This window comes from Protomyctophum parallelum (genome assembly GCF_964188405.1).
Source record: "Protomyctophum parallelum genome assembly, chromosome: 4".
In the NCBI taxonomy this organism is placed as follows: Eukaryota; Metazoa; Chordata; class Actinopteri; order Myctophiformes; family Myctophidae; genus Protomyctophum; species Protomyctophum parallelum.
This window is the reverse complement of record NC_139700.1, coordinates 47,346,697-47,369,583: the sequence shown is the minus strand read 5'-3', so window position 1 is coordinate 47,369,583 and position 22,887 is coordinate 47,346,697. Positions and strand designations below refer to the sequence as shown.

General features: G+C 43.6%; 2 protein-coding genes across 2 annotated transcripts in view; one reads left to right on the top strand and one right to left on the bottom strand.

The window, feature by feature from the left end:
* LOC310857231 (extracellular calcium-sensing receptor-like) overlaps positions 1 to 13,748 on the top strand; it is a gene marked incomplete at its 3' end in the record, with an annotated part of 111,461 nt that extends 97,713 nt beyond the window's left edge. The window contains exons 2-9 of the mRNA XM_083762843.1: positions 202 to 499; positions 3,934 to 4,020; positions 4,900 to 5,172; positions 9,737 to 9,934; positions 11,712 to 11,987; positions 12,316 to 12,543; positions 12,633 to 12,756; positions 12,835 to 13,748. Coding sequence (XP_083618969.1) covers positions 202 to 499; positions 3,934 to 4,020; positions 4,900 to 5,172; positions 9,737 to 9,934; positions 11,712 to 11,987; positions 12,316 to 12,543; positions 12,633 to 12,756; positions 12,835 to 13,748 — 2,398 coding nt within the window. The remainder of the gene's footprint in view (positions 1 to 201; positions 500 to 3,933; positions 4,021 to 4,899; positions 5,173 to 9,736; positions 9,935 to 11,711; positions 11,988 to 12,315; positions 12,544 to 12,632; positions 12,757 to 12,834) is intronic.
* LOC310857050 (protein phosphatase 1 regulatory subunit 12A) overlaps positions 1 to 22,887 on the bottom strand; it is a 336,915-nt gene that overhangs the window by 182,509 nt on the left and 131,519 nt on the right. The window lies entirely within an intron of this gene.

The following is a 22,887-nucleotide window of genomic DNA, read 5'->3' as shown; positions in this document are numbered from 1 at the left end:
TTCCTAGAACTGGATGGTATATGAAAAAAATCATTAACATGGTGAATTCACATCGTGATGATGTCATCAATATGTGATTCACCATGTTAATGATTTTTGGAATGGGGGGGGGGGGATTTTTATTATTCCCACACAACAGCTCTATAAGGTATATTAATGACATAGTAAAATGTTGAAAATGAGTGGTATTCCCCTTTAAAGCTTCCACGTAGAAGGGTTCCGCTGGGCCCAGACCATGGCGTTTGCCATCGCGGAGATCAACGGGAACCCCGGCCTGCTGCCCAACGTCACCCTGGGCTACGCCCTCTACGATAACTGCGTCACGCTGGGCGTGGCGTTCCGCTCGGCGCTGTCCCTGATCAGCGGGAGAGAGGAGCGCTTTCGGTTGGATGAAGAGAGCTGCAGTGTCGGCTCTCCTCCGGCCCTAGGGCTTGTGGGTGATCACTCATCACACTCCATCGCCATATCTAGTATATTAGGTTTGTACAGAGTGCCCCTGGTGAGTATATGTATTAAACATAACAAGAAAAAAAAAAGCCCTGGCAAATGTATATAAAAATCTTCTTAAAATAGCAGATCTACAAGCTTTTAATGTAATGAGTATTACGAATTACATGTTCTGTTGTAAGTAGGATAGGCATTTATAAGCTTTCAGCTTCTGCCTATATTCCTTTTGATCATCTACATGTTTTTTCTTTGTAACATCTTCCATTCATTGTTGTAAATATTGTATTTGAAACTGAAGGATGATCAAATAAAATAAACTAAACTAAAGCTCATTGTAGATGTGCTATTTTCACATGGCCAAAATGTATAGGGCTGAAGTGGTTACTGTAGCCTATATGTTTTGTAATAATAATCAAAATCTACAAATTAAGTAGTAACCGACAATTTCCAAGAAACAGCAGAAGAGTAAAGGCTCATACATAGTCTGGATTTTCGGTGGTGGGGTGACCACCGAACTACAACATGACGTCACGAGCCGCGATGAAGAGCAAACCACCGCCACCGCTCCAGCCCTTCTCTCTGTTTTTACTCACCACCGCTCAACGTTATTTCAGCTCCGGTGGTCAGCTCACCACCGGAGCGGTGGTCACCTCACCACCGGAGCGGTGGTCACCTCACCACCGAAAATCCAGACTATGAATAGGCCTTCAGAAGTAATAATATTGGAGATTGGAAATACTCAAGTAAAGAACAAATGCCTCAAAATTGTATACTTAAATAAATGTACTTACGGTACTTTCCACCACTGTCTCTAGTGTTTGTTTTTTTAAATAATTAGGTTTGTATAGACTGCCCCTGCGGTGAGTTTCTCACTTAAACCCTGTTTAACCGCCAACTATTTGATCTAGGCTATGCTTAATTTGGTTTCTGAAACTCGCCTCCAAACTGCAAAGGCTGCCAAAGGTGTTCTACTTGCTCGGAAAGTATAAATAAAAATGACAGGTGAAATTTGAATCGGCATGGGGCAGGATGTCCTCTCTGCATTCACATGCTTTGCTTGCAGGGGAAGTTTGTCAAAGATATACTAGATGTGCCATCAGTGGCGTGCACAGATATACACTAGGGCCCTTTTGGCAAATTTTCTCTTAAAAAAAGAAAAAATACCTTTTTTTTTCTTGTGGACCATGGTGACATTGATCAAATCTTGATAAAAAAACGCTATGTTTCTATGTCAGTGGCTATGAGCTTGTAGATCTGCTATTTTTCAATAGCTAAAGCACCAAAATGGGTTCCCGGCCCAAAATGCGCTGCACAAGGTGACCTTTTTTTCACTTGAGCACCTGCCCCTCTAAATGTCTGTGCACGCCACTGTGTGCCATTCCAACTCATCAAGCTTTCCAGATCTTTTCCTGAAGGTTTTCTGAAAATGCACGTTTTCCCTGCAGGTTTTCCTCACTGTTTACCCGTGCTGATTCTACTGCTTTGCTACTCCAGCAGAGGAACTCTCATCTATTCAGGGAATCTGGATATAATTAACATATACCACTTTGGGAAATGCCCCCCTTCTCACTGACAATGTTCTGTTTCTGACAATGCACTGACAATCTACTGAACTGTTCTGTTTCTGACAATGCAAACTGCGCAAAAAGCAGTATATTACAGGAAAGTCCCATTAAACTTTCTTACAAACTCTGGTAAACTCGCGAATTGTACCACCACACCTGCATATTATCATTATATTACTGTATATGCCTGCTAAACTTGAGGTTTACGGGCAAATCTAGTGCCCATAATTTATTGCCCATTAACACTTTTCACGCAGTGGCACTGACAATCTACTGAACTGTTCCGTTTCTGACAATGCCCTGACAATCTACTGAGCTGTTCTGTTTCTGACAATGCCCTGACAATCTACTGAACTGTTCTGTTTCTGACAATGCACTGACAGTCTACTGAACTGTTCTGTTTCTGACAATGCCCTGACAATCTACTGAACTGTTCCGTTTCTGACAATGCACTGACAGTCTACTGAACTGTTCTGTTTCTGACAATGCCCTGACAATCTACTGAACTGTTCCGTTTCTGACAATGCCCTGACAATCTACTGAACTGTTCTGTTTCTGACAATGCCCTGCCAATCTACTGAACTGTTCAGTTTCTGACAATGCACTGACAATCTACTGAACTGTTCTGTTTCTGACAATGCCCTGACAATCTACTGAGCTGTTCCATCTCTGACAATGCCCTGACAATCTACTGAACTGTTCTGTTTCTGACAATGCACTGACAATCTACTGAACTGTTCTGTTTCTGACAATGCACTGACAGTCTACTGAGCTGTTCTGTTTCTGACAATGCCCTGACAATCTACTGAGCTGTTCTGTTTCTGACAATGCACTGACAATCTACTGAGCTGTTCTGTTTCTGACAATGCCCTGACAATCTACTGAACTGTTCCGTTTCTGACAATGCACTGACAGTCTACTGAACTGTTCTGTTTCTGACAATGCCCTGACAATCTACTGAACTGTTCCGTTTCTGACAATGCCCTGACAATCTACTGAACTGTTCTGTTTCTGACAATGCCCTGCCAATCTACTGAACTGTTCCGTTTCTGACAATGCACTGACAATCTACTGAACTGTTCTGTTTCTGACAATGCCCTGACAATCTACTGAGCTGTTCCATTTCTGACAATGCCCTGACAATCTACTGAACTGTTCTGTTTCTGACAATGCACTGACAATCTACTGAACTGTTCTGTTTCTGACAATGCACTGACAGTCTACTGAGCTGTTCTGTTTCTGACAATGCCCTGACAATCTACTGAGCTGTTCTGTTTCTGACAATGCACTGACAATCTACTGAGCTGTTCTGTTTCTGACAATGCCCTGACAATCTACTGAACTGTTCTGTTTCTGACAATGCCCTGACAATCTACTGAGCTGTTCCATTTCTGACAATGCCCTGACAATCTACTGAACTGTTCTGTTTCTGACAATGCACTGACAATCTACTGAACTGTTCTGTTTCTGACAATGCACTGACAGTCTACTGAGCTGTTCTGTTTCTGACAATGCCCTGACAATCTACTGAGCTGTTCTGTTTCTGACAATGCACTGACAATCTACTGAGCTGTTCTGTTTCTGACAATGCCCTGACAATCTACTGAACTGTTCTGTTTCTGACAATGCACTGACAATCTACTGAACTGTTCTGTTTCTGACAATGCCCTGACAATCTACTGAACTATTCTGTTTCTGACAATGCACTGACAATCTACTGAGCTGTTCTGTTTCTGACAATGCCCTGACAGTCTACTGAGCTGTTCTGTTTCTGACAATGCCCTGACAGTCTACTGAGCTGTTCTGTTTCTGACAATGCCCTGACAGTCTACTGAGCTGCCAACGGCAGGACAGGTGATTCAAGTTCTCAGACGGCACATCTATACGCCATTACAGAACAGATGTTTTGTGCCTTTAACAGGTCAGTTACTATGCCTTGTGCTCGTGTCTGAGCGACCGGAACCACTTCCCTTCTTTCTTCAGAACGATCCCCAGTAATGCATTCCAGGTGAACAACCACTGACAATAGACGTGTTGTTGGTATATCTAGTATAGTTCATGTTCCACATACTTGACAAAATCGTTCCTTTCTATATTGTGTGTAATTGATACTATATATCACCTCCTGTGTACTTGTGTGTATTCGTGCCGGAGCTGAAGGCCGCATTAAAATATAGCAATAATCGCTGTAGACCTTTTCTTGGGATATTCATTGATCTATACCACATACCGCATGTGTTTGGTCAGACGCACTAACAGTCCGACAGGCATTAGTCCGATAACCCTATGCTACGGCCTATACGCCCAAACCCTAACCTAAAACCCTAACCGCACGCGGAAGCCAAGGGGGAGTCTTAACCTGGCCATGTATGTGTCTTAACCGGCCACGCATGTCTGGAGCCAAAGGTGAGTCTTAAAGGACCACTTCACCACTATTCAACCTATTTATAGGTCCTTAATGTTCATGATAAAAACATTCTAATCTGTCCACCGTAGTGACATCATGGGGGGAGTCCAAGCTATAAATAGAAACGGCTAAAAATGCAATAATGGAAGCCATCGTTCTCACGATAATACAAATCTAAATATATACTGTATTCTTTATATCTTGTTTTAAAAACAATTCTGCCTAACGATGATGTCACTGGTGGTCGGGTTTCGGAACTGCCCCCAGCCCTCCTACGAGACACAGACCAAATATAAGAAGAAATGTGGTTCAAACTTGGTGACGTGGTCCTTTAACTGGCCACGCATGTCGGGCCCCACGGGTGAGTCTTAACCGGCCACGCATATTGTCGGACTGTTGCATGTCGTACTGTTAGTGCTTCTTACCGACGTTTGCGCCACCCCCGGCCACACATGCGTGAAACGCCTATTCTCTATCAAGGTGGAAGCTATGCTCCAGATCATGAGGCGGTTCCAGTGGACCTGGGCGGGATTGCTGATCAGCGACGACGCCTACGGTCGCAACGCGGCGCGCATCTTCCAGTCGGAGCTGCGGGCCCGGCCGGGTCTGGGCTGCCTGGCCTACCTGGAGGCTCTGCCCTGGGACAGCGACCCGGCCCAACTGAACAGGATCGTCTCCGTCATGAAGACCTCCACGGCTCGCGTGGTCATTGTCTACGTATATGGCATCCGCATGGTTAAACTCATGGAGGAGGTTTGGGGTCACGAATATATTATATATACGATCCACGTTAGGCCCACATCACTGCACCCAATGATTCTCCATGAATATATGTGACTGAATTTGACTGAAGGACTGCCATTGGATTTTTTTTTGTTTTGTTTTTCCATGTCACATGAAAGCAGGGAATCATAGCTTCAAATTGACATATTGGTTTAATGTTCAGTTTTGGAGATATGGCTTATAGAGTAATTAATGTCTTGCAGAAAATAGCGAGTTGAGAAAACAGGCTTGAAAGGTTCACTTCTGTGGACTCTAACATTACACCTAGCTACATGTTTAAAGGGATTGTGACATTAAAAAAAAGGTTTTGGAATTGTTCTTATTTTTTTTAGGTTTTCTAATTCTGGGTGCCTGCCATGCAATGGCAGAAACACAGGTTGAAATCCGCAACACATACTTAATCGTAATCAAGACACGAAACTTTGACGTCTACGGCCGGCCGCACGGTTTACCAAAGCCCCACAATATATACATCGAAACGTGCGGCTCGGCCGGGAATGGTGTGCTTGTGCTTTTCTTTCCGTTTCGGGTTACCGTGCCGACGTAATTCGCAATAAACGACGCGAAAAATGCCCCATGCAAAGTCAATGGGGAAACGCGGGTAAAAACAGAAAACGACACGTTACTTTGGAGCCACATTGCTCTGGCATACTGTTACGTAGAAACACAATTTAAACCTCAAACAGCACACGAGGCCATCGACTTTGTTGTGGTTCAGACGGAATTTGAATGCGTTGCACGGTTTGCCCGCTATCTCAGTTCAAAGTGTGTGTGGTCTGAGCAAAAATCTCGACTCTCAGTGTCGCACGGCCAGAGAGAGAGCGGGTCAGAGGGAGAAGCCAATGTGAAAACTGTAGCGAAATTCTCCGAACAAATCGTCCTCACGGCCAAAATATTCACTTTACACGCATGGGTTTCGGTAATTTTGTAGCCACACTCGTCCTCTTTCACCCAATGTCACAACCACAGCCCAGATTCATACGGTACGTGAACTACAGCCATGCAATGGCAGAAACACAGGTTGAAATCCGCAACACATACTTAATCGTAATCAAGACACGAAACTTTGACGTCTACGGCCGGCCGCACGGTTTACCAAAGCCCCACAATATATACATCGAAACGTGCGGCTCGGCCGGGAATGGTGTGCTTGTGCTTTTCTTTCCGTTTCGGGTTACCGTGCCGACGTAATTCGCAATAAACGACGCGAAAAATGCCCCATGCAAAGTCAATGGGGAAACGCGGGTAAAAACAGAAAACGACACGTTACTTTGGAGCCACATTGCTCTGGCATACTGTTACGTAGAAACACAATTTAAACCTCAAACAGCACACGAGGCCATCGACTTTGTTGTGGTTCAGACGGAATTTGAATGCGTTGCACGGTTTGCCCGCTATCTCAGTTCAAAGTGTGTGTGGTCTGAGCAAAAATCTCGACTCTCAGTGTCGCACGGCCAGAGAGAGAGCGGGTCAGAGGGAGAAGCCAATGTGAAAACTGTAGCGAAATTCTCCGAACAAATCGTCCTCACGGCCAAAATATTCACTTTACACGCATGGGTTTCGGTAATTTTGTAGCCACACTCGTCCTCTTTCACCCAATGTCACAACCACAGCCCAGATTCATACGGTACGTGAACTACAGCCCTGAAAGCGACAGGTGTACCATCATAATGTGTCATAGAACTTCATGTTAACTGCTTGAATGAGTCAGCAGTTTTTTTCATCACAAACACAATTTCTTAACTCGCTCTCATAACCACGTTTTTTATCGTACCAATACCACGATCGCACACGGCGTACCTCAATGTCTCGGGTCACTCACGGCGAAAACAAAAATCGCATTTGACGTTTACTTTTTGCGATAGAGCAATTTGTTCGGACATACGTTCTCTCACTGAATCAGTGTGGTTTTAACTTTCAATAGTGTTTGCATTTGCATAGACTAGCCCTAGCCCAGGTGAAATTGATACTTTGTTAATGATTCAAGGTCAAGTTGACCACCTCTCAAACACGCGCACACACGAACGCACATGCACGCACATGCACACATGTGCACGCACACACACACATTGAAAGTCAATGGAGAAAATCGGGGAAACACGTAACTCTGTCATTTCTCGACCGTTTCAGACGCGGGGTGGCTCGCCAGAACCGGGTTGCCCCCCTGAGCGCACACACACACGCACACGCACGCGCACGCACACACACAAACCCTGTCTTCCTATTGGCTGGCCTTTACACAGCTCCAACTATTGCTTACAACATGCTACAGCCTCAAATTTTGGTACATGGACGTAGACCATCAAGAGGAACAAGCTGTAATGGCTTAATTGCTTAAGCTCCGCCCCTCTGTATTCCTATTGGCTGGCCTTTACACAGCTATAACTTTTGTTTGCAACATGCTACAGTCTTGAAACTTGCTCCATGCACTTAGACCAAGTTGACCACCACTCGCACACACACACATTGAAAGTCAATGGAGAAAATCGGGGAAACACGTAACTGTCATTTCTCGACCGTTTCAGAAGCAGGGCGGCTCGCCGGAACCGGGCCGCCCCCCTGAACGAAACCAAATGGACCCTTACAGCTCAGACATCTTAGCATTAGCATGTTAGCATGATATCATTAGCATGTTAGCATTAGCATGTTAGCATTAGCATGTTAGCATGTTAGCATTAGCATGTTAGCATGATAGCATTAGCATGTTAGCATTAGCATGTTAGCATGATAGCATTAGCATGTTAGCGTTAGCATGATATCATGTTAGCATTAGCATGTTAGCATGTTAGCATTAGCATGTTAGCATGATAGCATTAGCATGATAGCATTAGCATGTTAGCGTTAGCATGATATCATGTTAGCATTAGCATGTTAGCATGATAGCATTAGCATGTTAGCATTAGCATGTTAGCATGATAGCATTAGCATGTTAGCATGATAGCATTAGCATGTTAGCATTAGCATGTTAACATTAGCATGTTAGCATTAGCATGTTAGCGTTAGCATGATATCATGTTAGCATTAGCATGTTAGCATTAGCATGTTAGCATGATAGCATTAGCATGTTAGCATTAGCATGTTAGCATGATAGCATTAGCATGTTAGCATTAGCATGTTAGCATTAGCATGTTAGCATGATAGCATTAGCATGTTAGCATTAGCATGTTAGCATGTTAGCATTAGAATGTTGGTGGCAACGTAATGCGCAATAAATAAATTGAAAGTCAATGGGGAGACCTGGCTCACATGTAACCATATGGACCCTTCTGAGAGGCTAAATGTCATCAAATGGTGGTCCGTGGCTCAAATGCTGCACAGACTTGGCGAGCTTCAGGCACCCAGTAAAATTTCTTGAAATTTTGTTTCTAGTCTCAATTGCACCCAAAAAACATGAACTTTTAACATTCAGTAGATTTTCTGTGATCTGGGGTTTTCTGGCTCAAACAGGTGCTCTGATTTGCTGGCAGTTTGTGATGTAAGAGCCTGCAAATCCCATATATGTCAATGGGATTTGCCAGCAGATGTCACTGTTTTCACTGTGTTGCCTGTTTTCATTGTAGCTCAAAAGGCTTCCAAACCCCAAAGAAAACTTCAGACCACAGAAAATCCACTGAATGTTCAAAGTTCAGGTTTTTTGGGTGTAATTGAGGTCATAAAACCTAAAACAAAAAACAAAAACAAAAATAAATGAAAATGAATGTCATAAAACCTTTAAGCATTTATTTCATATTTATATGTCGATCTCAGCTCTGACACTTATTTCAGACATGCTCTAGTATGTGAAGAGTCTGCCTGTGCTATTAACTAAAAAAAAAAAAAAGTTTTTCTCCTTTGGTGAAAAGCTGGAATTTGCGCGATGGCAGTCTCTCAGTCAAATCTGGTCACATACGATCCACGTTAGGCCCACATCACTGCAACCAATGATTCTCCATGAATATATATATATATATATATATATATATATATATATATATATATATATATATATATACGATCCACGTTATCATCACCAATCACCAATGATTCTCCATGCAAAACCTTGCAACCTAACTGTTACATGAAACCGTTGTCCCCAATGGCAGTTGCAAGGAGTTGCATTGGTGTGACATGTCCTTAAACTGTTTTGTTGCTTGCTTGCTTGCTTGCTTGCTTGCTTGCTTAATTGATTGATTGAATAATTGATTAGACAAAAAAGAGGGCTTGAGCCCCTGCCCTTTATTATAGTTACTTATAGTCATACTGGTGCTCATGTGCTAATTAACCAACACATAGGCACATAGGTGAACACAGACATTGCTGTTCCTTGGAGTGGTTGCAAAAATATGAAATAAAGGCTAAAGCCGCAAAAAAAAAAAAAAAAAAACATGTCGTTACACCACATACATCTTCTAGGTTGCGTCCCCGAAAATAGCTGTTAGAGAGCTTGTAGATCTGCTATTTTCGCAATTATTTTGTCCAAAAGTGCCCTCTTCATATGGGGTTTCAGCCCCTGCCCCTCTACTCTAACACTCTCTGCACGTCCCTGGTCCAACAGGTGGTGAGGCAGCGCGTGACGGGTCTGCAGTGGATAGCCGACGCGGGCTGGGCCAACGACCCCAACCTGCAGACTCCTCACTTCATGCCGTACCTCAGGGGCACGCTGGGCGTCGCCGTCCGCCAGGGAGAGATTCCGGGTCTCAGGGACTTCCTGTCCAAGTTACGTCCCGGAAATGACAGTCACGGAAATTCACTGGTGAGTCTTTTTGTGTGTGTGTGTGTGTGTGTGTGTGTTTTGGTTCGGATATACACAGCAGGTCGAGTGGGGACGTCCTAGAACGTCATATGGGCACCGGGCCTCAATGTTACGATTGTTTTCTCCAAAATGTAAGAATAAATAAATAATGCACATTCACTGTAGATCATTATCGCGGCGGTGGCCCTGGGGGTAGAGTGGCTGGGTGGTAACCGTAAGGTTGCCAGTTCGAACCCGGGCTCCCCCAGAGTTACTGTCGAAGTGTCCTTAAGCAAGACACTGAACCCCTAATTGCTCCTGATGTGCTGGTTGGTGGCGCCTTGCATGGTTTCCTCTGCCATCGGTGTATGAATGTGTGGGTGAATGGGTGAATGTAATGCACAATCTCTGTAAAGTGCCTTGGATAAAGGAGCTATATAAATGCACCATTTACCAGTTAGACCTATACGTTTACTGTACCTTTCAACGTGTTGTTTACGCCCATGCCCAAAATAAATGGTGGTGAGGGGCACGGTGGCACAGTTGGTAGTGCTGTCTCCTCACAGCTAGAAGGTCCTGGGTTCGATTCCCGCTCGGGACGCTGTGGGTGCTGGCGGCGTGTTTCCTCCTCCATCAGTGCCCATACCCGAAGGCGGGGGTTGGCGAAAGGGCCTTTCTGTGTGGAGTTTGCATGTACTCCCTGTGTCCCCTAGGGTAGGTACCCTCACAAAAAACATGCAGTAATCCTGGTCACTAAACTGCCTCCCCCTGGCCAGCCGGGGCGCCTGATGGAGAGGAAAGGAACTGGTTGGAATAACGTGTTCCTTCCACGCGCTACGTCCAACCAGGGAAACTCCCCCCTGTCAGGTGTAAAGGAGCAACTTGGACACTCAGGCATGAAGGAAGCATGAGTTCAAGTCCGTTGCTCTCCCCTTGTCCCCCATATATGGGGACTAGGTTGGTGGAGGGTGTGTAGAGCACAGGATCACATTAGATGATTGACACAGGGGTGAAAAATGGGTTACAAAATCATGGAAAAAAATAAATGGTGGTGAGCTGTAATAACGTGGAGCGGTGGTGAGTAAAAACAGAGAGAAGGGCTGGGGCGGTGGCGGTGGTTTGCTCTTCACCGCGGCTCAGTGACGTCATGCTATAGTTGCGGTGGTCACCTCACCACCGATAAACCAGACTATGAATAACGCTTCATCACTTTTCAACATACTGTATCTTCATTGAATGGGTCCTCACTAATGTTCTTTCTACTAAAAAAAAAAAAAAAAACCTGTCCACCAGTGACATCATCGATGGGGAATCCAAGTTATTAGAAACTGCAGGCTTTATTTTCCTGAAAAGTTGCAATGCGAAAATGGAAGCCATCGTTCTCACGAATCACGATAATACAAATTTAAATATCTTGAAAAAAGAATCTTGTTTAAAAAGAAATCTGCCTAACGATGATGTCACTGGTGGACGCATTTCTGAACAGCCTATGAGACACAAGTAGGAAAAAAATTGTGATATTTTATCATGCACATTAGTTATGACCAATTATATGAAGATAGGTTGAAAAGTGGTGACACGTGGTAGCATGTCTGAGAGGTCATTTTGACCGTTTTTTATTTATTTAGAAGTTCATTATCTTTCAGAAGGTTCCCCTTCCATGACCATCATCATCCATCACCATTCTATCATCTCAGAAATGTTTGACATCTGAAAATATGAATTTAAGTACATGCTACTTGTGTCTCATTTCACTTAAGTCATGCTATAGTGTTAAGTCTCCTACTTGTTTCTTCAGGTGAGGCAGTTTTGGGAGCACACGTTCCGGTGTAAGTTTGCACCCCTTCCGTCGGAGTGGGTGGACGCTGGTGGAAGGGTGTGTACTGGACGAGAGGACCTGGGGACGGCCGACACCACACTGCTGGACGTGTCTGATCTCAGGCTAGAGTACAACGTGTACAAGGCTGTGTATTCTCTGGCCCACGCCCTGCACGACATGTTGCAGTGCGTGCCAGGAAGAGGGCCTTTCACGGGGAACAGCTGTGCCACGTTGCAGACAGTCCAGCCATGGCAGGTGTGATATTATCAATTTAGTGTTTCTAGTTTGGTTTCATTTAGGGCACCGGTCTATTATCTTAGTTAGTTAGTTATTTAATTTATTGTCCACGTGTGGAAATTTGTCTTCGGTCTCAATGCTAGTAAAACAACAAACAGCAACAATAACAGTAACAACAATTATTATTATTATAACACAATTATTTTCATGGCAAAAATGCAGGACAACAGTGGCAAATACAGTACAAAAAACTAATCTAGCGAGACATGGTATCATATTGGCATTAGCAATGATGCGATTAATACAATATATTGCTCTTTGTGATTTTGATCATCACTATTTCTAGCTTGTGTATTACCTGGAAAAGATCAACTTCACCACGTCATTTGGTGATCAAGTATCATTTGATGAGAATGGCAATGCCCTACCAATATGTGATGTCATGAACTGGGCATGGCTCCCTGATGGAAGCACAGAGTTTCACAATGTAGGTGTGTTCAAGAAATCCGCCTCCGCAGGTGAACAACTCATCCTTGATGAAGACAGAATCGTATGGAGCTTTGAATCCACAAAGGTCAATTTCGCTTTCCAAAATATCTAATTCCATGATGTAAATGTAATTCAGTTTAGACTGAAACTGATCATTGTTACTTTCCTCTGTAGCCTCCTCGGTCAGTGTGCAGTGAGAGCTGTTCCCCTGGAACCCGTGTGGCCAGAAGGAAAGGAGAACCTGTCTGCTGCTTTGACTGCATCACTTGTTCTGAAGGAGAGATCAGCAATGAGACTGGTAGGTTCATATTATGTAGCTAAGAACATCTTTAGGATTATGATGTCCTTGTCACTTTGGTTTTCTTTGTTTTCTTAGACTCTACAGAATGCACCAGTTGTCCAGACGACTTCTGGTCCAGTCCCCAACGTGACCACTGTGTCCCTAAGAGCATGGAGTTCCTCTCCTACCACGAGCCCCTGGGTATCTCCTTGACAACCATCTCATTGCTAGGCACAATTATCTGTGCCATTGTCCAAGGAATCTTCGTCTATCATCGAAGCACACCCATGGTGCGCGCCAACAACTCAGAACTCAGCTTCCTTCTCTTGTTGTCACTCAAACTGTGTTTCCTGTGTTCACTCCTGTTTATTGGCCGTCCCAGGCTCTGGACTTGTCAGCTGAGGCATGCAGCATTTGGGATCAGCTTTGTGCTGTGTGTCTCGTGTATCCTGGTAAAGACTATGGTGGTGTTGGCTGTGTTCAAGGCCTCCAAGCCTGGGGGTGCAGACATTATGAGGTGGTTTGGTGCCATGCAGCAGAGAGGAACAGTTCTGGCTCTTACTTTCATCCAGGCAATAATCTGCATAGCCTGGCTTGTGTCTGCCTCACCAACTCCTCATAAAAACACACAATACCACAGTGATAAGATAGTCTATGAGTGTGCGGTGGGATCAACAGTTGGTTTTGCAGTGTTACTAGGTTATATTGGTTTACTGGCACTCCTCAGCTTCCTCCTAGCGTTCATGGCAAGGAATCTTCCGGATAACTTCAATGAAGCCAAGTTGATCACCTTCAGCATGTTGATCTTCTGTGCCGTGTGGATAGCCTTCATCCCAGCATATATCAGCTCTCCAGGCAAATATGCAGATGTAGTGGAGGTATTTGCTATTCTAGCATCTAGTTTTGGCATTTTGGTGGCGCTGTTTGGACCAAAGTGTTACATCATTATTTTGAAACCTGAAAGAAACACTAAGAAGTCCATTATGGGTCGAGCTGCCACCAATATGTAGAAAAACAAATTGTAGATTGGCGATGTTCGACATACAATACCACCCTGTATCCAAGTATAAACCCATTTATTTTAACTCATGAGCGTTACGCTTGGCACCAGACAGTCGCAGAACAAGTTCCATCAGGAATATCAGTTCTCAGATCCACGTTCACATCCACTCATCAAACCACACACCCAATTCATTCTCAGACCACCCTATTTAATCTGGAGGTTACACACCCCCTGCTTGCTTTTGCTGCTGCTCTAACCACTGCTGTCTTTCTCAAACCCTCCACCACCCCAGCTATACCACCTGTTGTTTTGGATCTGCTGTTTATGTACGAGAGAGAGAGAGAGAGAGAGAGAGAGAGTCCCTATGGTTGGGAGATGCACTTTATCAGAGTATCCGAAAAACAGTTCCAATTCGTCGCCAAACTATAATAGAATAAATATATTGCTAGTTTTCTATTTAATAAAAACATGTATTGTATCCACTCATGACTTGCCCTTACTGAAATTAAACAAATCAAGTGTAAATAATATAATACAGCAGCATTTCATCATGAGCCTATTTGTAGTAGGCCTACTGTATAGGCCTAATCATCGTTTTTGCCCATGCCACGTCTGAATTCCACAAATGAATTAGACTAGTATACTAGGGCAGGGCCTAAATGCAAATAATAGCATTTTCATTCATTAAAATAAACTAGTGTGATAACATTATAGTCTAGTAGCCAGCCCATAGAGCCCCATTGTGAACCCGGACATGTTGAGTACACCAAGGTTTTATGTTAGAAATGTTTAGTATGGGTTCCCAGCATGTAGAAACTGCCGGATGCTAATTTGCAAAAGAAAAACAAACACTCATTGGGCTAAAACTGCCATAGCCACTTGTGTGGCCCAAATGTGCTGTAGTAAACATTTCTAACATAAAACGTTGGTGTACTCAACATGTCCGGGTTCACATTCTGGCTACTAGACTATTACAGTATACATTGCCTTACCCCATGCAGACCACTAAACCCAACTAAACTACTAACTACTAACTACCACTAAACCCAACTTTTGACAAACCATCCGGTGTGTCAAATATTCCATAAATAATACTTCTAAACTAATATCCTCAGTGATGTCTCCCATGGTCACCGTGGGTTTCGGGTCTAGCAAACATCATACCCCTCACTCGGGTGACCCAGCCGGGGTGATCAAGTCCCGACTCACGTCCCAGTAGCTACCCTTGATCAGACCCACTAGGGAAAGCACCTGGAGTATATGTGTGCTACAATTTTTTTCTTTGATGTTGGTGAATAAAAATCCACATGGATGTCTTCATGCTTATGTTCTTCATTAGTTTGCATCGTGTTTAGACGGAATGCACGTTCATTCTGGTCTGTAAGCAACGGCAAAGAACAACTTGCAAAAGTGGATCAATTGTAACACACGCCGGCTCCATTCAAGGGACCGTAGGTATGACCCCCCATTGAATACCATTATAGGTCATATTTACACAGTTGACATATTGGCCAATAGTATATGTTCTAAAATTGTATTGTATTGTGTAGTGTATTCAAAAATTATTGTAGGGTTGTATAACATTGTACAACTCAATAAATCAAACGTTTGTTTAATCAATGTATTTCCCCACTGAACTGACCAAAAAAAGAAAAAAGCCCAAACTGGTACACCCGATACTATTTAATATTTCCCTTATTTTTGATACATTTTCTTATCACATCCATGGTATGAAAACAATGCTAAGGAGTTGCTTTAATGAAATATAATTGCTTTAAGCTGAAAACGATATGTTTAATGATGTTTTTTAGCGTTGTTACATTTATCATGCATGCCGTTACAATTAATCCGACATGCGCAGCAATTGTAACACTGGAACAGCGTCCGCGTTCGGTTTAATAACTCCCGACCTGTTTTATAAAAAAAATAACTTCAAGTGGTTTATGGTAGCAGACATGTGTAGGTCCGTTGCCTGAAAATATTGCATGTGTAGATAAACGGATCTCTGAGTAAAAAAATTAAACGTGCAAAATGTTACATCCTTGGCGGCTCTCCCCTACATTTCAAGCACAAACTCAATACAAAGACTGTAACTGTGAGTGGACGACCCAATTAAGCATTACACTTGTTTACAAGAGGGTCCACCATGTTCAATTAATCAAAACATTTAGAGACGTACAAATAATCACCGAGAGGTCTGATCGGCTTCTTCTCCCATTGTGTGCACCGCTATGATTGGTGTGCCTGAAATTAGTCCAGTGAGAAAGGTTCTGTGGTGCAAACAATAATACACTATCATATGAAACGGGCAGATATGGACAAGACCTTAGTTTTTCCATTGTATGATGATGTCACTTTCCAAGAGACCAAGAGAGTCATATACTGTAGCACCCCGCATGTATCCAGCATTTGTGACATGTAGCACCGGTTTGGCTGTGGCCTCGGAGGACCCCCGGGGTACCCCGACATGGTGTGGCCCCCAGGGGACCCCGACATGGCCCCAACATGTTCCACTTACATTTCTCCTTAAGTGGTAAATGTCGCATTTATATAGCGCTTTTTTGTGCATTACATTCACCCATTTACACAGTGGTGGCGGAGGGAACCATGCAAGGTACCAACCTGCACACCGGGAGCAATTAGGGGTTCAGAGTCTTGCTCAAGGACACTTCGACATTAACTCTGGGGGAGCCCAGGATCGAACTGGGAACCTTGCAGTTCCCATCTGCCCACTCTACCCTGACCCACTGCTGGCCCTAGTGAATTCCCAAGAGAAAGACAGCCCAAACATCTATACACTTGTAGAATTGAAGAAAACCGAAGAGAAAGTTATGTTGCGTAAACATATCAGCACTCAAATGTGCCTAAGACTGCTCCCCAAGCTAAGCCACGGACGCGAGAATCAGTTTTAATCTCCACAAACAGCCTCTGGCAGAACGTGAAAATCTGGCTTTATTTCATTTAATTTAATTCAGTAATTAAAAATAATATTTTTTTGTTAAACAGCCTACATTATGGATCTGACAATAAAATAACAAGTGTGCACGCACACTTGTTATTTGTCCTTTGCCATCTGGCATCTTTACGATCTTATAAAACATGAAAAGAAGCTAAGCTAACGCTGACGCTACCACAGGGCGCTGCTGCCCCTCCATGCCTAACACCAACCACAATATGGGGGTTACACCACGTGGTTAGTTAGGGAACCTAATGCCATTTCACTGGCATTGGCCGCACGATACCGCCTCTGGTGGTGGCTTGGAATAGGTTAGTGTGCACAGATTCTGTTCTTACCGAATAAAACATCACAGCTAAGAAAACATTTGTTTATGCCAACATCTTCTTGAAAACTGTGCAAATGGGAGAACAAATTCGGCTGGTGAATGAGGCCCACAGACAGTCTCCGGCCTTCAGGTTCAGTGACAGTAAGATGACAGCAGTATGTGAGTGACAGCCTCTGGCACAGGCTCAAAGTTCCCCAAGTGACCTACATGTCTTCAGAGGCCGGGGCCCCATGATGCAACAGACCTGAAAGACAATGACGGGTTCCAGTGGGAACTGAGACGCAGGATTAGCATGTTGTTGCTAGCTGGTTAACATGCGGCTGCAGGTGTGAGGGGGGAAAGAATGGCGAAGCCTGAGGCATTGTCAACTCCCAAAGGACAGTCCCTTAGCACAGGGGTGATGCCATCTGAACACTCACACTAACATGGTGTTGTTGTTTTTAATGAACCCAGGACTCAGATACAGTATTGCCTATACATACATCAGCAGGCCATGTAAAAGCCATGCAGTTTGTTTAACCCATTCATTCCTGAGACCAGTTAACATTACTCTAATAGACCCCCAGGTGTGGTTAGAATATTGGGTCGCACACACCAAGACTGCATTTCTATAATTTATTCTTGCATTTTTAACAGGAGACGAACGTTTTGGCTATCCAGCCTTATAGTGACATTTTAAAGGAGTGGTGACATAGTGCTACTGTATGTCTAGCACTATGTCACCACTCCTTACATTCAGTCACTTACATTCAGTCACTCTCCACACTGATGAAGGCTGGATAGCCGAAACGTTTGTCTCCTGTTCAAAATGCAAGAATAAATAATTGAAATGCAGTTTTATGGTGTGTGCGACCCATTACTGTTATTTATTTGATATGATTTGAACGGGTAACCTAAAGTCAAAGCAAAGTCATCACATGAAGAGTAAATGTGGTTAGAATATTGAAATAATACATCTTCAGTGTGGCTTCAATGCGGCTTCAGTTCAGGTGGATCACTACGCCACCTGAAAACCAGGCATAATTAATTAACTGGTGGGTGTGGCCACATAAAAACATAATTTTAACCCTTTATGTACACTTCTTTTTAGAGATTGTCCGTTATGTACACTTCTTTTTAGAGATTGTCCGTCATATCCTTTAAGTACAATCTAAAAAATGGTTACTCGACAACCAAATCTGTGATCATGTATGGTCTAATAGTCTAGTGCAGTGGTCCTCACAAGGCGGAACCACCTCTCTGCAGACCCTGGACAAATAATAATAACGTGCGAGTTACCGCAACCGCGAGTTGAATAAGGGCTGCATTCAAGACACTTGCCTTGTGTCCGACACCTGACCTGTGTCTGAACACAGCTTTGATGGAAGTGTTCTGCCCCCCTCCCCCCATCAAAAGAAATGTTTGGTCAAAGCATATGGGCTTCCATTGGAAATGCATTGGAGCGGCCATTAAACACAGACACAAGATAAACACAAGACAGGTGTCTTGAATGTGTGAACGCAGCCCAGTAAGGGCATATGTTAACCCCATCCGCTCACCTCCGCCCCTCCTGGTGATGCGGCCATCATGGAAACTAAACACAATATAAACAATTGGAAAGGGGTGGGGCAGAGAAAGGCCCTTGTTCTCCGTTTTATTCATTGAATGCAGCGCAGCACATCGCTCTGGATGTTCTAGCGATCGACTATCACACACACACACACACACACACACACACACACACACCACTGTTGACCAGGTGGTGTCTGGTTAGGATGCTTCTCGGGCGTCTCCCTAGGGGTGTCCTCGATGCACGTCCCACTGGAAAGAGACCCCGGGGAAGACCAAGGATCAGATGGAGGAAACACATCGACTCACTGGCCTTATTGGAAGTTAATAATGTTGCTCTGTACAGGGAGGTCTGGAGCTCTCTGCTGGAGCTGGTGCCCCCGCGACCCGACTACGGATAAGCAGTTGAAGATGGATGGATGGATATGGGTATCAGTGGGAGAAGAACAAAGCACTCTGATGAAGAGCCGAGAGGCTCGAAACGTCACTTCCATGGTGTAAAAGAACAATTAATAAACCTTTTATAAGTTTTGGAAGTTGGAGCATCATCCAGTGGGCAGACCTTTTCTTTCTTTATTCATCAGTGGGAGCCATACGGATGTGTTGACAAGGAGGGACATCCCCCCAGCCTCCCGGCTATCAATACACTGAAAGGGACAAAATCACATATAAATCAGATCATCGCATGGTTTCAACGGTCGTCTATACTGACCTACCAAGATCTCAGTAGCCCGGAAACTAAATTCCATTTAGTTTTAGACACATTTTAGTCATCTGAAATGAGGGCACTCTCGCTGCTCAATGCCCCCAGCATTATGAAGCACAAATACCTAAAAATTTTACTTACGTACAGTACTTAAGCAGTACTTAGTCACCTTCCATCACTGAAGATAACTGGGCTTCAATAAATGGAGATTGAACCCACTAATGAGAACGTGTCACATCCAGGACACGCGCCTGACTGTCCAAATTGTTAGCCGTTAGGTTGTTGCCATGCAACAGCATGTGTTGTGCTTGACATCAGAGAGCTCACAGCTATATCAGATCTTGTACGAGTTCACCCTAAAGAGATTTAGACGTCTGGGAGTCTCGTGTCGCGTGGCGGACTTCAATTTACTTCCAAGACAGACTCGATACAGTGCCAAGAGAGTTGCACTTCTGAGATTAGGTAGCCGCCGGTGAGCAGATGGACACATATTCCATTTCCCAACAGAAGTCAGTCCACATCACGTCCATGTTTGAAAGCAAGGGAGCAAGCAAGGGACGGGGCCCCGACATTCCCAGCCACATGTCCTCGACTGTTCCGAGTGTTCGTATGCCTTCGTATCCGACGTCTTCCTCCAAAAACACATGACGAGGACTCCCAACGACGTCTACTGCAGAATGCTGAGAAACGGACCCAACCTTACAGTCATCAGCAGTTGGTCAAGATTTTGACTCAGTCTGGAGTATAAAGAAACATCAGCCGACTTGCAATCCCTTGGGTCACCTGAATACACTCAGGCGTATCCATGCTGAAAAAAGCCTTTTCCACTTTGTAACCGGTCAGAAACAAGGTGACACGGACAGACCGAGATGTTACGGTCATTTTACCGGTCCAACCGGTATTGGCAGTAAAAGTAGCCAAGCACTTGTGTGTTCTACCGTGTTGCGCTATTCACGTAGTATTGTTTTGAACCCCTCCTATGCCCAGCTCTGTGTGCCTGTGTGCCTCTGTGTGGCTTTTTTCTGCATTTACTGGATAGTATATACAGTTTTCAGTAAAGCAACGTCCTGCTGCCACCTGCATCCAAATTCAAAACAGGTGGTACGCAGGACGGTTGAGTGATCTAACGAGCACTTCCAAACTGCAACACTTAGAAAACGAATCACCTGCAAGGACAGAAAGTATATAGCTCATAGCATGTCTACAGTGGATTTTTATGAAACAAACAGTTTGAGGATAGAAAGAGGATAATTCAAGCTTTTCGACAGCTGCAATGTTGTCGAGTTTGACGTTGAGTAATACAATCATGAATGGACGTTGGGACCAATGGGATGTTGCACCTTGTTAGCACCTTTCCATTAACTTATATGGTAAGATGGCCGCGGTCTTCAGGGCAGGGGCCATGAGGCCCCATAGGGCAAGAGTCATGGGGCCGGGGCCCCATAGGGCAGGACCCACGAGGCCCCATAGGGCAGGAACCAGCTCCTGTTTCTGTTGATGTACAAACCCCCCTGGCCATTTTTGTGTCTTTGGTGTTGTTGTGGCCTAGCTGGATTGAATGAACCCCGACCTCCCAATCTCAGGGCGGACACACTAAGCACAAGGCCACTGAGCTGTAGTTACACACTCTAACCACTAGAGGCCACTGAGCTGGCCGAATCGAATTAGATGATGTATGGCGATGCATGCTGATAAGAGCGCACCTGACTTCACACAGGTGAGATTATTTGCTTTTGTACGTCACTTGGTTACAGTTTGTTGTTGTTTATTTGCTTTTCCATTCATGGCTCCTTTCTGTCTTTTCCGGTTCCGTTTCAATTTACTGTTTCTTAATGTGAATATTTTCCCATGTTCGGTTACAGTTGTATTGTCTTTTTCCTTTGTCCGTCCTGGCTTGTTTCTTGTATGAAACGAAATTATTACAATATATATTTTTAGTCTAGTATTGATTCAGAATGGTCTCGCTGGTGTGTGTGTGTGTGTGTGTGTGTGTGTGTGTGTGTGTATTTGTGTGCATGCGTATTTGTGTGCATGCGTGCGTGCGTGCGTGATATTTCAAACACAGCTCGTTAAGAAGGCTATGCGTTGTGGTGATCAGAGGTATCTTGGGTTTTTGTTTCTCATGTAAACGTGTGGTTTATTTGTGTAGCCTCCTTCCTATAGGTTTGTAATCATTTTAGTATCTGTTAGTTGTATCAGCCAATAGGAAGACGTCATACAGAATGGCGAGTCATCATTGTAGTTCTTATACAAGTCATCATTGTAGTTCATAATAATAACTACAAGTCGTCATTGTAGTTCTTATACAAGTCATCATTGTAGTTCTTATATGGTGCAAATGATAAGAATGTCATTGTTAGCCGTATCCATGATGCCTGTAAATTACAGTATCTTGCGGCTAATTACAGTAATGTCACAAAACCACAACAAACACATGCATGCATAATATACATGCATAATATGCTTGACTTGGCCTATATTCTATTAGTCTATATTATAGTATATAGTATATAAATTATATTATAGTAAGTCTACCATTTGATGCTGTTATTTTATCTATATGGCACCCCCAGTGTAAAATCCTCAGTGTTAATTTAACTCTTATAGCTTAATGGTACACCCAATTAAAGGATTAAATTCATGTAGCTCCTTCCTATGCCACTAAAATGTGGAACGCCCTGCCAACAGCCAGTTAGAAATGCAGAATCATTATTTGGATTTTCGCACAGGAAGTCAAAACGGCATTATATGGACCAGAGCTAGTAGGGTTCTATAAAAGAGTCTGGTTTAGACAGATATTAATCAGGATGTCTTGATGATTCTATTAATTGACGCGATAGAGAAAGTAAACCATTCTAACAATGACTTGAGTCATCCACCAGGTTACCATGTTACTTGTCCTTGACTTTACTGACATCTACAGGTGGTATTTGAGTATTACACAATACCGGTTGTTTTCTCTGCTTAGTTTTTCACTACTTCAAAATGTTAAAAAAGAAAAAAACTAACAAAAAAAGTTGCAATTCTTCAAAAAAAGTGTAAAGTTATTTACTCGCAACCCATACAAATGTTTTGGGGAAACAGTGACCTATCGTGTATAAAATAAAGAGACGTCAAATTGATTAAATTTAATCCTTTATTAACAACATTAATAGATGAAGGCAGTACAGGTCAGAGGTCACGCTGAAAGAATAACACATTGTTTCCATGGTGGTCCATTCTACTCAATTCATCAGTACAGTACTGATTCCGATCATTTGATTCTGCGTATCGGCCGATATTTTTATATAACATTTTAATATCATGATATGGATATAGTATTGATACTAGGGATGTCCCGATCATGTTTTTTCACACCCGATCCGATTCCGATCGTTTGAAAATGACGTGATCGGCCCCGTTTCTCCATCGAATCCGGACAACCGTCCTACATTACTGGACAACCGTCCTACATTACTGGACAACCGTCCTACATTAGAGGACAACCGTCCTACATTAGAGGACAACTGTCCCACATTAGAATACATACAAGACCATAGAGGACATCATACAATATATTAACACAAGTGTAGCCTACATCTGTCATGCATGTGCACACACACACACAC